The sequence below is a fragment of the Falco peregrinus genome, chromosome 4 (genome assembly GCF_023634155.1).
Source record: "Falco peregrinus isolate bFalPer1 chromosome 4, bFalPer1.pri, whole genome shotgun sequence".
Lineage (NCBI taxonomy): Eukaryota > Metazoa > Chordata > Aves > Falconiformes > Falconidae > Falco > Falco peregrinus.
This window is the reverse complement of record NC_073724.1, coordinates 110,150,083-110,164,727: the sequence shown is the minus strand read 5'-3', so window position 1 is coordinate 110,164,727 and position 14,645 is coordinate 110,150,083. Positions and strand designations below refer to the sequence as shown.

The 14,645-nt window shown below is 43.5% G+C and overlaps 1 protein-coding gene across 1 annotated transcript in view; it reads left to right on the top strand.

The window, feature by feature from the left end:
• The window catches only part of HEPHL1 (hephaestin like 1), a 36,617-nt gene extending 24,932 nt beyond the window's left edge, over positions 1–11,685 (top strand). The window contains exons 12-20 of the mRNA XM_005230564.3: positions 517–730; positions 2,377–2,516; positions 3,318–3,458; positions 6,426–6,532; positions 6,978–7,200; positions 7,930–8,069; positions 8,685–8,844; positions 10,174–10,254; positions 10,332–11,685. Coding sequence (XP_005230621.2) covers positions 517–730; positions 2,377–2,516; positions 3,318–3,458; positions 6,426–6,532; positions 6,978–7,200; positions 7,930–8,069; positions 8,685–8,844; positions 10,174–10,254; positions 10,332–10,534 — 1,409 coding nt within the window. The 3' untranslated portion in view covers positions 10,535–11,685. The remainder of the gene's footprint in view (positions 1–516; positions 731–2,376; positions 2,517–3,317; positions 3,459–6,425; positions 6,533–6,977; positions 7,201–7,929; positions 8,070–8,684; positions 8,845–10,173; positions 10,255–10,331) is intronic.
• The last annotated feature ends 2,960 nt before the right edge of the window (positions 11,686–14,645 follow it).

The following is a 14,645-nucleotide window of genomic DNA, read 5'->3' as shown; positions in this document are numbered from 1 at the left end:
AGGAAGGGAGGCTGAGGGGAGACCTTAACACTCTTTACAGCTGCCTGAAAGGGGCTGTAGCAAGGTGGCTGTTGGTCTCTTCTCCCAAGTAACAAGTGACAGGACAAGAGGAAATGGACTCAAGTTGTGCCAGAAGAGGTTTAGTCTGGCTGTTAGGAAATATGTCTTCACTGAAAGGCTTGTCAAGCCCTGGAACAGGCTGCCCAGGGAGGTGGTTGAACCATCGTGCCTGGAGGTATTTAAAATATGTGTAGATGTGTTGCTTAGGGACATGATTTAGTGGTGGACTTGGTAGTGCTGGGTCAATGGTTTGACTCAATGGTCTTAAAAGTCTTTTCCAACCTAAACAATTCTATGATCCTATATAAGCATTCCTTTTCTTGACTTTCCATATAGCATCACAGATCAGGTTTGTCTGAGGACAGATCAGGGATGTACAAAGCGCAGGACCTAATTTGCCAAGCTGTTTTTCAAAGTTTTTAAAAATGTCTAAATTTCATGTGCTTTCCTTTCCAGGCACATTCAAAGTGGTTTGCAGGACTTTTGATCACTTTGTTGGTGGAATGAAACATCTCTATGAGGTCAGTAGCTGCCGTAACACCACCCGAGCCCAGCAGCAGCACGGAGCCATGAGGATCTATTACGTCGCTGCGGAGGAGGTGGAGTGGGACTATGCATCAAATAAGAGCTTGGCACCAAAGATTTACAATGTCAGCAGCAATGAAGAAAGGTACCCAAAGCAAAAAACTGTTTGTGGGCATGAAGCATACTTATAATGGAGGGGAAACTGGAGCATCCTTCCATGAAGCCAGTCTGGTACTTCTTAGGAGGCACTTTCTAACAACAACAACAAAAAAGTGTTTACAAAGCGACAGCCTCTCAGACTAAAGTAGCTCATAGGCATCATTTTGGAATGTTTTCATCTCAGAGTGTACTGTAATGCTGTTGAACCCAAGAAGCCTTCCAAGTCCCTAAATACATGTGTGGCTTCCAGCCCTGGCTCAACCCTACAATGATGTCCTCCAACCCCCTCTTCTTCCTTCCTCACTCTCCCCAGTCTCCCCATCCCAGTGTTGTGGTTTTCCTAGAGAAGAAACCTATGTACCTGTCCCAGACGTGAGCCCCTGCAAGCAGTGCAGGTGTGCTAGGGAGGTGCTGAGCCTGCTTCACTGCAATGCAGTAGCCCCTGGCTCCCCTAGAAAAGTCAGAACATAGTAACCACTGCAAGTGAATCACATCTATGTTGCGCTGTGCTAAGAAGTAAAAAGCATGTGCAAAAGATACACGTTCCAGATCATATTGGGTAAGGAGGTCTTGGAGACCCCTTTGGTGGAAACAAAAAGGATCAAGGAACATATTTTTAAAATAAACTTTAGAAAAGTGGCTGGGAAACTGCACCCTGTAAAGAGGAAGAGTATGGTGGAGTCAGTAGATAATATACCTGAAGAGTCACAAGTGGTGAAGCATGTTTAAAGAAAATACTAACTCCAGTATTGTCAAAGGCTTCTGTTGCACACACAGTATATTATTACAGTAAGCAGTATTCCTGGGGCAATTTTTTGCTTTTATTTAGTATGTTGTCAGCCAGCCTTGCGGTTTCCCTGCCAAGGGCACCTTGGGAATGAACTGCCAGAAGACTGAGCTGCTCTCAGAAGAGGGTGAACACTCTCCTATGTAGCTGGTGGTGAGTGTCCTCTGCTGGCGAGTCAATCCTCCGAGTTCCCACAGGAGTAGCAACAAATTGTGGGTGACTGCACAAACCTGGAGGGCACAAAAAAGCATCCTGTGCCAGATGCAGAAGTGACAATCAATTTCTCTCTTTATCTTCACAAGGGGAGAACATCCAGCCCTGTGCAGTACATAGCAGCAGGAGGACAGGGTAAAGCAGGCCCCTCTTATCTCAGATGATGGCATTTCCTTTCACAGGGCTAGGCTTTGGTTATCATCTTCCTGTGGCTAATAACCAAGATAGGGAAGCAGCCATCATGGTAAGAGGATTCAGGTTTACAGAGAAAGGCAGTATTTTTTATGGGAGTGGAGGATGCAGCTGGCGAGAGTGGTCAAACCATCAAATCCACTCATAGCTTGAACTTCACCTGTGCTCTGACAGGTCTGGTGAAGGATTTGTGTTCCCAAAGGTTTGTGGTGAGCGCAACATATCCTCAACTTTACCTCTTTGAAGAAGGTGTTCATTTAGTGAGGATTATCACGTTTATTGCTGGTTTAAATCTCTTGCAGCATCCAGGTCTTCACATGAACCAGCACATCAGACCAAGACATATATTCTTATTACATCTATTGTGAATAACAAAACAGTTACTAGCCTTTAGACCTATAAAGTTTAGTGCTTTTAATTTTTTCCCTTTTATTTTGCAGCTACGGGCACATTTTCCTGAGCCAAGCAGAAGATCTGATTGGTTCAAAATACAAGAAGGTGGTTTACAGGGAGTACACAAATGGCAACTTCACGCAGCGCAAAGTGAGGGCAGAGGAGGAGGAGCACCTGGAAATCCTGGGCAAGTAGCTCTCAGCTCACAGATTAAGCTTGATAAGTGAGAGGATTGCTTTCCAAGAACTAAGTTTTTCCAGCTTTGTTAACATGGAAAACAAGGAATATGAATTCCAGGTTATCAGTGATTTTACAACCAATTTGTATAATTTCTGAGTGTAAAGATTTTTTCCAAGTTAGAGAATTCATTCTCAAACATGTATAAGGAATTTCCAAAGAGTACTATCAGAAAGGATGCCAAAAGGGCAATTCCAGGATTCACCTTAAATTCAGAGCATGCAATGTGCAGGAGACTCTTGTGGGCAGATTAAGTCAATATTAAGGGCTGGATTTGTGTCTGAAACTGGGCAAGACAAAATTTTATGCGTGTCATAAAATAACCATCAGCTTATGTTTTTTTTTATGGGGTGAGAAGCAGGCAACAACTGGTCATAAAGTAGCCACCACTCTCTAGGAATATATTTGTCATTTCCTTTTTTGCAGTACAAAAGTAAAAAAAAATAGTTAAGAAATAGAATTTTCAAAGATGCAAAAATCATCCACAAGAGGTTTCCCTAAAACCAAGCTGTCCAAGACCTGTCTCCGGAGAGAACAATTATTGACTGAAAAGAAAAAAGATTATTTATATATATATGGAACTTTTTCATCAGCCCAGATAACAAACCAATTTTGATTGCTTTGCTGGAAGAACAATAAAAGCCCAAGGGTTTTGAGAAAGACCTTGGCTCCTCTCTTAGGCCAAGCTATTGAGAGTCTGTTAAATTCAGAAAAGCAGCATTAATCACCAGCATCTTCCATTTTAATTTAGGGCCATTACTCCATGCTGAGGTTGGTGACTCTGTACTGATCGTATTTAAGAACAAAGCCAGCAGGCCTTATTCCATAAGCGCACACGGTATAGAAGAAGTGGGTTGTGAAGAACAACCTGAGACACCACTTACTCTCCCCGGTAAGGCTCTTTGGTTTTTGTTTTTGTGTTTTTTTTTCTTGAGCTACAAAGGCTGTATATAAAAGCATATTAACATATGAATGATAATCCCTTTGTCGAGTTTACACATACCTGTATGTTCTTACTGGCATAGTAAGCTCAATGTTTATTCAGATACAATTCTGTGTTGTTATACAAGTAGGTTCTTGAACAAGTGAGCATGTTTGGGCAGAGAATGAGCCTTTGTTCCTATCAGGCATAGAAAGAGGAATGTAGTATCACTGGACAATCTCCAAAAAAGGCCGAAGCAGGTCCCTAACCATGGCGAGGGAAGTGTAAGCCAGCACTGCATTTGGCTCCAGACTGAAACTCTCACAATGTTTTAAAAACTGAGAAACTCAGTGGTAGAGTTGCAGTTGGCAATATTAACTCTGACTCTCTTTCAATCTACACAGAACTGGCATTTGCATTCAGAGCCGATGCATTAAATGCAAAAGGTAGATGTCGTGTGAATTAAAAGTCTTTGGAAAAGTTTACCCAGTATGCCTCAGTTTCCAGTAAGGAAAACAGTGGAAAATAGTTCTCAAAGCACTGAAATTTTTCATATAGAAAAATACCTGTCAAAATGTTTGTACTTCAATTTTTATGTTGGGTTTTATATTTTAGTAGGAAGTCAGACTCAAATCCTGGCATTATAGTAAATATAAAACGTACATGCCTTTCTTTTCCACCACCCATGCAACTTTTTTCACAGTTTTTGTGAGCTTCAGTGAAAAACTAAATGAAAAGAAAATCTGATGCACTAAATCTTTTTTTTGCAAGAGACATTTGCAAGTTGAAATGTTTTTCCTGTAAACAACTCTATCAATACAGTACAATCACACAGAAATTAATGGCCAAATGTGAGCCAGCATCTGCTTTGCTGGAGTTTGACCTGTGATTAATATATGAAAAAAAAAAAAAAAAAAGAAAGAAAAAAAGAGGTGATTTATATGATTCCCTTGGGGTTTTTTATTTGCTCCATGATGTTGATGCCGTTTTGTTAACAGTTGAGGTGTAGCACTGGAAACACTACTGTCATGTCTCCTGTGTCCACATGGGAGCAGGCTTGGAATGAGTTAGACAAGGAAAGGTTTCTGCGTTTGACAGTAAGACAAAGGCAAGTACTCTTCAGCAAGATCTAAGGACAAACTTTTCCTTAGGATTTTGGAAGCAGCAGTTAACACAGAACACGAGTCTTTCAAATCAAGCATAATTCTGGGACACTTTAGTCCCCATCACCATCATCTAGAAATCCTTGCTGCCTGATCCTGGATCAGGCTGGACTACTCTCCCCAAGCTTCCCAGAGCCCGTCTAGTTCTACTAAATCCTGAACAAGTCATCAATCTGATTTATGTCCTGCTAAATTGTGCTCCTGATAGCACTGCCAGCTCCTGAAGGGACTGTGGGTGGCATGGTAAAGAGATGCAGAGAGCAGATCCATAGAAGCCTAACCCAAAACAGCTCTCAGCTACCACAGCTTTGTCCTCTCCCTGTCCATTCCTCCATTTACCCAGCAGCAAAAAGGGAGAAAATATCCATTTTCCTCTTGTTTATCAGTCTTTTCAGGGCTTATGCTTCATTTGCATTTCAAAGATATGTCTTTGATGCCATTTGAAGTGTCTCAGATTTTAAGTAGAGTGGAGATTTTTCCATCTAAAGCTTCCAAATGTGCTGAAGTGATGAGTAAAAAGCAAGGAAGTGGTGGAGGATCATGGCCAGACTCTCTTCTCACATCACACCCTCTAAAAAGGAGTGATGACGTGAAGGTTAGATACAGGTAGATAACAAACTCTTCCCTAGTGTATGTCTCCATGGCATGAATGCCTCCGAGATTTCTTGTTAGTGTTTTCTGTCGTATTAGTGTAGTATTGTGCCTTGAAAGCCTTTCTGATCTCTGCTAAAGTGTGTAAATCCATGCTGTAATGAACAGAACATGCTTGTCCTGTTGCAATATTACAACGTTCATGAGACTCATCTCATATAGCATGATATTTGAGAGTCACCATTTCTTTTTTTGGAGTTATTGTTATACAATAAAACCCACTATTGCATGATCCAGCAAAATAGTGTAGTGGCTCAGTGACATAAAACTATGCTCGGTCACTTCACAACCATTTTAAGATTGAAAACTCTCCTTTGCTCTGATGCCAGCTGCTGTTGGCAGCTGTTGGGTTGTGTCTGTACTAAGAGCACGACCAAGAGTTCTGTGATTTCCTTGTTTTCTCCTGACTTGTAACATGCCCCCAGCTGTTCTTGGCTTTTGTCACCCTGAAAGACTTTTGGGCCAGGGACTGCCTGGCTCAACACTTCTTCACCGCTTAAAAGGGCAAGGTGTTGACCACATCTTGGTCTCCTACCTTCCCCTGAAATACTAACAAAAAAACCCCCCAAAACAACAAAGCAGGGAAACACAGCATAGACAGTTAATCTGAACATAGATGTGTTTGTGTTCAGTGCAGAGAACTGACCCTCACCCAAATAGATAATTTCTCCATCAGATTGTTCTGGTTTTTTAAATCAGAGGTCAGGGAATCTCTGCTCAGGGAGGACATGGCAGAGGTGATAGCTTTTGGGATGGGCAGGGGTCCTCTGGTAGTTGCTGAGAGAAGTGGCTTAGTGGAAGATGAAAGGACCCTCCTGTTGCTCCCAGTCCGCAGGCTGGTATGTACTCAGCTCTCCTCTCCTGGCCCAGAGCTGATCCACTGCTGCAGCACTGTGCAAAATCCCAGTGGCAACTGCCTCATCTTTGTGCCCTTTTCAGCTGAGAAAGTCCAAGAAACATTTTCTGGAGCTTGACTCCCAGCATCTTCAACTGCCCTTAAACATCAGCATCCAAGATCATTGATCTGCTACAAGTTTTGCTCAAAGAGAAAGATGAAGAGTCCTGTCTCCAAACTTCCATCTGTGGGATGCTGCTCTTGGTAAAATTGTTCTCTCTGTTTCAGGGGAAATAAACACCTACAGGTGGAATGTCCCAGAACGATCCGGCCCTGGTAAAACAGATCCAAACTGTATCACTTGGGTTTATTATTCAACAGTGAATTTTGTAAAGGTAACCAAGAAATGGTCATTAAAGATTGCATTGCTTTGGCTAAAGCGTCCTGCCTTGCATAATGTTTCTGAAAGGATCCTCCTTCACATTTGTGTGAGGATCACAAGTTAGGGGAACAATTTATAGATGCTTTGTCTTCTTTGATTACGGTTGCACATGCCTGGGTAACTTAATCTACTGAAATCCCTAGGGATACATCATAGTAATGTGATTCCCTCCATAAAGAATAGTTGAAGGGATTTTGAGTGAAGGCAAAACATTGCTTTGGTACATTAACATAGGTGCTTGTAGTGAAAAAGAAAGATATCTCCAATCAGACAGTAATTTTTTTTCTCATCTGATAGGAAAATAGAATTTCATCTTTATTTAATCTGTAGTTAATTTGTATCTATTTCATAACTGAGTGAAGTGAAAATTTGTAACACATATATTTTTTTTATTTCAGGACACGTACAGTGGTCTGATTGGGCCTCTTGTAGTTTGCAGAAAAGGAATTCTAGATGAGAGAGGCCTAAGGAAAGACATTGATCGTGAATTTACTCTTCTGTTTATGGTGTTCGATGAAAATGAATCCTGGTACTTGAAAGAAAATATTGAAACATACCTTCATAAGAATCCTGATGATTTTAATTTCACTGAGAACTTCGTAGAAGGCAACTGCATGCATGGTATGTAGGACTCAAGTGACAGCAGCCAAGGGGATGGTAGTTTATTTTTCAAAGCCCTTTTAGGAAGACATTGGACTCAGCCTGCAATTACCCAACCGTGTGACAGCTTCATAAACTGCAACTCTGGAAACAAAAAGATTTCATGACACCCAGCCAAGATACATATTTTTCTAACTAGATCATTTAATCTTTTACTCTTGGGAAGAGGCTGCCCTGCCAGAATTCCCTTGTCATTTGTGAGCTGCGTTCCTTGCAGGTTTGTTCTGTAGGAGCGTTAAGGATGTTATTTCAAAACTGTGGCTGTAGTAGCAACCAGCCCAGGAGCCAAACAGAAAAGACTGGATAGGAGCAGGAACAGCCCTGGTAAAGCAAACATCTCTTTCTACAGATGGTACCCATTTTAGGCAACTCTATTCCCTCTTTTTCCATGCAGCTTCTCGACATTCAAGAGTTTGATCTCAACCAGTAAAAAACCTACCTGATGCTTTTTTAAGACAGAAAAAAGTGCTGCTATTCACTTACGTGATTTGAAGACTGAAACAAAAATGGGACAGTCTCCCTGCAATGGCAGTGGTCGCTATGGAGAGCCCTTGCCCTGGCCACACATGCCTGTCCCCTTTCTGCCTGGGCACCCCCTTCTCCCCAGAGAGACAAGGTGCCTGAAGTAGAAGTTATCATCACCCATACCATGTCCAGTTATCAATTAGTCCTATTTTGTCATTCTTCCAGCTATCAACGGGAAGATTTATAACAGTCTCCTGGGCCTAACAATGAATGAAGGTGATAGGACAAACTGGTATTTGATAGGAATGGGCAATGAAGTGGACATACATACAGTTCACTTCCATGCGCAGACCTTCATCTTCAAGGTTGGTAAAATTAGTGAAAGTAAAACCTTTGTTGTGTGATGAAAAATTTCTGCAAAGTAGTCTGGGTTCTATCCTGGTTTTTCAGCTTGGGCTTGGAGCTCTGGACTGATGCTGGGGTCAGTGGGAGTTTTGCATATGAAGGAAATACAGAATGAGATTCTTGCAAAGCTTCTGTTGTTCTGAGCCTGTTATGAACGTGAACAAATGTCACTATTAGGGGACATGGTTAGGTGGGTTAAAGTACATTTTTACCCTGGGGTATAAGGGAAGATACAGGGAGGAAATCAGAGAGAGTTATGTCTGCTTAGAGTATGCTTTTATGTTGTGACAGCTTGCTACTGGCAGGACTGTTTAAAAAATCTGTCTTTCAAAGAAACGCCTGTGCTTAACCAGCACTTGAAGTCCTCAGGAGGGGTCTTCTGTTGTTAATTAATTAGTTGATTAAATGACGGGTGCCCACAGACTTTAGTTTCCTTGGATGAGGCTCACTAGAAATGTGTAACAAGAAGCATTTGATCTGCCTTGAGGAGCTGAAAGTCTAACTGGAATATTTCAGTGCCTGTAGGGGGGTATTTGAGGCACAACCCTCATGATGCTGGTTTTGTCTTGCCACAGACAGATAAGGACCACAGAGGAGACGTATATGACCTTTTTCCTGGGACTTTCCAGACAGTTGAACTGGTAGCAGAAAACCCTGGAACATGGCTTCTGCATTGCCACGTAGCTGATCATATCCATGCTGGCATGGAGACAACCTACACCATCAATAAATCAGGTGCAGTATCAGAAACACGTCTGAGGCCTCCGAGGTGTTATCACAGCAGAGCGGATGGAAGGCAGGGAGGAAAGGAAGAGAGCTAACATCACCACTGCACCCTGCATGCCGGTGGGAAGTACCTGTGCATTACTGCCATGGCCAGTTAGCATCATCTAGGGACAGGACAAACACCCCTAGTTATATGGCAAAGTCGGTAATCTTTGCTGTGCTCTGCAACTTAAAAACAGCTGATGTTTGCAAGAGCCCATCTAAGACAGTAGCAGCCTGTGGCCTGTGGACCATTAGTCATCTGCAGGTGGAGCAGAAAACAACTGCAAAGCTATTTTTCTGCCTTGCTGCCACGTGATGTGAGGGAGGGCCTGCAGCCTGTCATGGTGCTGGTTCCACCCTGCAATCACTGCCAGCTGCCAGATCTATTTGAGTTCCTTCCTGCACAGGCAGAGACCAGCTGAGATACAAGAAGCTCCAAAAATTATTGTTCATCCTGTCCAAGATATAGGCGATCCTTTGACTAAGAAAAGTTGGCAAACTTTTTGAGTGGTGCTGGTCCCTTCCACCACTTGTGAGTGAAGCCAAAAATGCTTTGGGAGCCTCTCCACATGACATAATTTCACTAAACATCTGGATCCAGCATCTCCTGCCTGGGTCCCCACTGTGCTTGCTACACTCTTCTACAGGGGTTGCAACGGTGCCAGAAAGCACATCTCTTACCTGTAACCCTGTAGCAGCAGGATGAGAAAAGTAATGCCTAATGTAGCCAAAATACTCCTTCCTTGGATAAGGGGAATTTATTTTTACCACGTATTCATGCAGTCTGTGAAACTTCCAAGGAACAAGCAAATGCATAACTGAATCATAGATTCACAGAATGGTTTGTGTTGGAAGGGAACTCTGAAGATGACATAGTTCCAACACCTCTGCCATGGGCAGGGACACCTTCCACTAGACCAGGTTGCTCAAAGCCTTATCCAACCGGGCCTTGAACACTTCCAGGGATGGGTTGTAAACTTTCTCTGGGCAACCTGCTCCACTTCTCAGCACCCTCACAGTAAAGAATTTCTTCCCAATATCTAATCTAGATCTACCCTTTTTCAGTTTAAAACTGTTGCCCCCTGTCCCATTACTACAGTGGGCAGTGAAGTAACAGAGATGCCTATAGAGAAGGGGGATGTTGCCCACAGAACAGTAGCTGTGCTGATCTAATCGAGATTTCTGTTTAGATCAACAAGGTAGAAATAATCAAATAAAATCAACACTACTTTTGCAGAAGAGAAAAAAGTATTTATTAAGGCTTTCAACTTCATTATGCTGTTTCTCTCTCTGCAGAGTGGGAAGCTCCTTCAGAAGGAGAACTCACAACTGGAGCATATGATACAAGTACTGCAAAAAACAGAACCACTGCAAAGGGTAAGGATTTTTTAAAATGTCATTTAAAAATCTCGATGCATGCATAGGTTTCTCATGAACTACTTATCTTTTAACAGATTACGACAGCAAATGGGGCAATTTTTGGGGCAAACCTCTGAGTCCTGGAGAAGCCAGCCTGATACTTGCAGCCTTTTTTTTCATTGGACTTGTTCTTCTATCAACAGTATTAATTGTCTTCTGCCTCATCACTCGCCAAGGAAACAGGATCCGTTACATGGCGCTGCATGACAAAAGTGCATTTCTTACAGATCCCCTGTAAATCCTCGCTTTTAGCATCATGTACAGAGCTGCACTGGATTTCATGACATGCTGCTAATAAAACTGGAACAAGATATATGCTGATAGTCCTACCCCATAGCCAGAGCTCACAAGAGTGAATATGAGCTCTAAGGTTCGTCTCCAAGAGTCACATACCACCCATCACCATTTCCACTTCTCTGGAGTTCAGTTGAGCTTTACCCAAGATCAAATTTGGCAGCCAAGCAGAGCAGCACACCTCATGGCATCCACACTGGCTGCACAGGATATCCATGGAGTGAGGAGCGGGCAGCACGGCATCCATGTGCTCTGGGCAGAAACACGGGACTCACGCTAGGGAATAAATACGACCAGGGACTTTTAAAGCATGCTGGCTTCTGAAGGAACAGGTGTTAATCTGGAAGTCCTCACGGTTTCCCAAAGTCAGGCTCAATGAATTCACCAATATTTAAACGATTCTCCTTTTTTTTTGCCCTGTTAAAGGAGGAAACTGTGCACCAGGGACAGATTTTTAAAGGCATTTAGGGACCTACCAGTATATTTTAGCACCTGATGGACTTCAGCAGTCCCCTGATGATAGTTTCTAAAAGCTTTTGTTAATCCCTTTAAAAATCTAGCCCTGAGCACCCTCTTAGAACATTAGTTAACTTTGTAATTGCTGTTCCTTGTGGTCCTGATTCTTTGCACTGAGTAGCACCTCACTCCCTACCTGTAATGAAGCCACCAGGAGGCTGATCTTTGTGCTCTGCGAGGAAGACAGGCAGAATCAGGCCACGTTTATTGATACTTGAATGTTTCTAGCTCATTTTTAATTAGATAGCACTCATTCTTGCCTGCTCACATCAGCTACAGCTCTGGCAGAGGAACTCCAGAACAAACACATCTGTGAGACTATTTATCCAAATTTGGTTTTGAATGTAAATTCAGGTTGCTGGGATTTTATTTTTTTTCCACTTCTGTGTTTGGAATTATGTTCAACTGTAGGAAACTTTACTGCTCATCACTCTTATTGCAGCTTAATAGTGTCCTGGATTGATGTCCGGTTAACCAATATGTTCAAGTTTCTTTGATGTTTCTCAGTTATTTATCAGTTCTTTGTTTTCCCCAGTCATTTAAGAGCCACCACACAAGTGCGGCAGAACTGCAGGACTGAGCCCAAAGAGGAGTTATACCATAGCAATAAACACTTTCAGACTCCTCTAAATCTTCCCTTTGAGCTGACAAAAACAGATACTCTAAGCCCTTTCATCATTCTGGTTTGTAAACCTTAAAATTGTGGTCTCCTGTTCTGTGCAAAACCACTATCTGTCTCTGTGCAGGACATTTGCTCTCTGTATACATACAAAATTAAAGCCTTTCACTTCAACATACACTGTTAATAAAGGAAATTGTTTGGTACTTTCCTTTGAGAGTAGCTAATGTCTTTGACTTTTTAGAAGCAGAATCATAGATAACTTTTGACCATAGAACCTAGCCAGCCAAAGCAATTACAATGATAATAAAAATGTGGTTATTTCTATGAACCTTCTGGAACAGTTCAGTTCATCTGGCATGCTTCTTAGCTGGATGACAGCTGTGAAACAAGAACGAAGCCTCCAAAGGTCCTCAGGGCCTCAGGACATCACCACTGCTTGCCCAGTTGACACAGCCTGCCACAGAGAGCATGAAGCATCACAGCAAGCATCAAGCATTGATTTTATCATTTCCTGCCTGGTTCAGGACACGGTGCTGTGGTCAGCTGTGCCCCGACACCTGTATTGAAGGACAGCATCTGTGTTGGCCTGAAGCACTGATGAGAACAGACTAAAGCAACAAAATGAACACAAGAATAAAATGAACGAGTCACCAGGGCAGCCGTGCTGTCCACGGAGTGCTACAGGCTCTCGAGTGTGAAAAGTCTGGATTAGGAGCTTGGGTAGCAGTTGGGAACTGTACAAGTGACAAAAGCTTGGAAGGGGACAAATGCAAAAACAACCTTTAAAAACTTTCTGGAGGAATAAGCAACTCTGATACCCACACAACGCAAGCTGGCTGAAACTGTTCTAAAAAAACCCAGAAAAGTGGCCAAAGGAACAAAACAGATTTTTTTTTTTTATTTTCTTCTTAAAGAAAATTGTGCTTCAGCAAGGTTTTTGAAGGACTCAATGTATAGATTAGAGGTCTGGATGAACAGAGCCTGCTTACATTTCCATAAGACATTTGAGAAAGTCCTTAGTTAAAGCTTCTTAGGGAAATGAAATCACCATGGGATGAGAGGAAGGGCCCACGGTGGTTAAATAGCTGGTTAAAAGATAGGAAAAAGTAGCCAGGTTTCATGTTGAAAGTCACTCATGGTGTGCTGCAAGGACCCCTGCTCTTCACTGTTTTCTGTAAGTGGTGTGAAAAAGGGTGACCAAGTTGAGTGACAATCGTAAGTACGTGTATCATGAAAAACTGGTGAAAAATAAAAGAGAAAATTTAGTACTGATACTTTTACAGTAGTACTTGTGGAAAAAAGCAATCCTAGATGTATGTGCTTCATACTGTCTAAGCATCTTGGAAGTGGGATCTTATTTGTAATATTTTAACGACAACATTATCTCCAGTGCTTTTTAGTGGGCAGAAAGGCAACAGAATATTAGGAATCAGTAGGAATTAAGAACAGAGCAAACAGAAAAGCTTCATACCATTACGTAAATGTCTGGGGCACCTGCATCTCGAATGTGGCATGAGTCACATCCCCTGGTGCCATGCAGGAGAGGACGCAGCAGCAGCAGAACAGCACAGAAAGCACAAGAAAGGGAATCGGTGTTGTAGAACAGTTTCCATATGAAGAATGATTTCAGCTTGGAAAAACAGAAAGAACAACTGAAAGCAGGTAGGATAGTGGTTTTATAAAAAGAGAGTTGGGTGGAGAAGGGAGTGATTTGTCCCTTTTGGCAGAAGTAGTATGAGCTAGGGGAGTGCTACATGCAAAGCACAGCACAGGAGTTGGCTCTTTAGGGGGTGGACAGGCACCTGTGTAACTCCTGGTCTGAGGGGGCTGAGGATGCTCCAGGCTTACAGATGTTCAGGAAGCAACTGGAAGAATATAAGGGTGCAAATGAATTAAGGGTTACTAAAGATGAAGGCACCCCACTGACTCCCACAAAAAGTGATTTGGGATATGGCAGTGGTGACCAAACACTTTGGGTGGGGAAAATGCCACTGCACATGGCGCTAGATAGATTAAGGGCTTGGGGTGTCTGTCTGACAGGGTGGGGACGTATGTGCTGAGAGCTGGGACTGCTCAGCCTGGAGAAGAGGTAGCTCAGGGGGATCCTAAGAGTGTGTGCAAACAACATAGTGCAGATGGAGCCAGTCTCGTCTCAGCAGTGCCCCATAAGAGGACCAGAGGCGATGGGTGCAAGCTGCAATACGAGCCTCCATTCCTGGGGGACACCTGAAGGTGCCTGGCACGGCTCAGAGCCCCCTGCTCTGAGCAGGGGTTGCATGACCCCACCTGTGCAAGGATGGCATACAAATTGGTGAAACATTCCATATTTTTTGCCCAGGTGGCCAAGAAGGCAAATAACATCCTGGCTTGTACCAGAAACAGAGCGGCCAGCAGGACAAGGGCAGTGACCGTCCCCCTGTACTGGGCACTGGTGAGGCCGCACCTCGAATGCTGGGTTCAGTTCTGGGCCCCTCACTGCAAGAGGGATGTAGGGGTGCTGGAGCGTGTCCAGAGATGGGCAACGGGGCTGGGGAAGGGGCTGGAGCACAAGTCTGATGGGGAGCGGCTGCGGGAACTGGGGGTGCTCAGCCTGGAGAGGAGGAGGCTGAGGGGGGACCTTATCGCTCTCTACAGCTGCCTGACAGGAGGCTGTAGGCAGGTGGGGTCGGTCTCTTCGCCCAGGTAACAAGTTACAGGACAAGAGGAAAAGGCCTCAAGCTGTGCCAGGGGAGGTTGGATGGGAGATGAGGAAAAATGTCCGCTCTGAGAGGGTGGTGAAGGATTGGAACGGGCTGCCAGGGAGGTGGCGGAAGCACCAGCCCTGGAAGCGTTTAAGACAACCTCGATGCGGTGCTTAGGGACACGGTTCGGCGGTGGCCTTGGCGGCTCTGGGTGGACGGCTGGCCTCCGCGCTCCT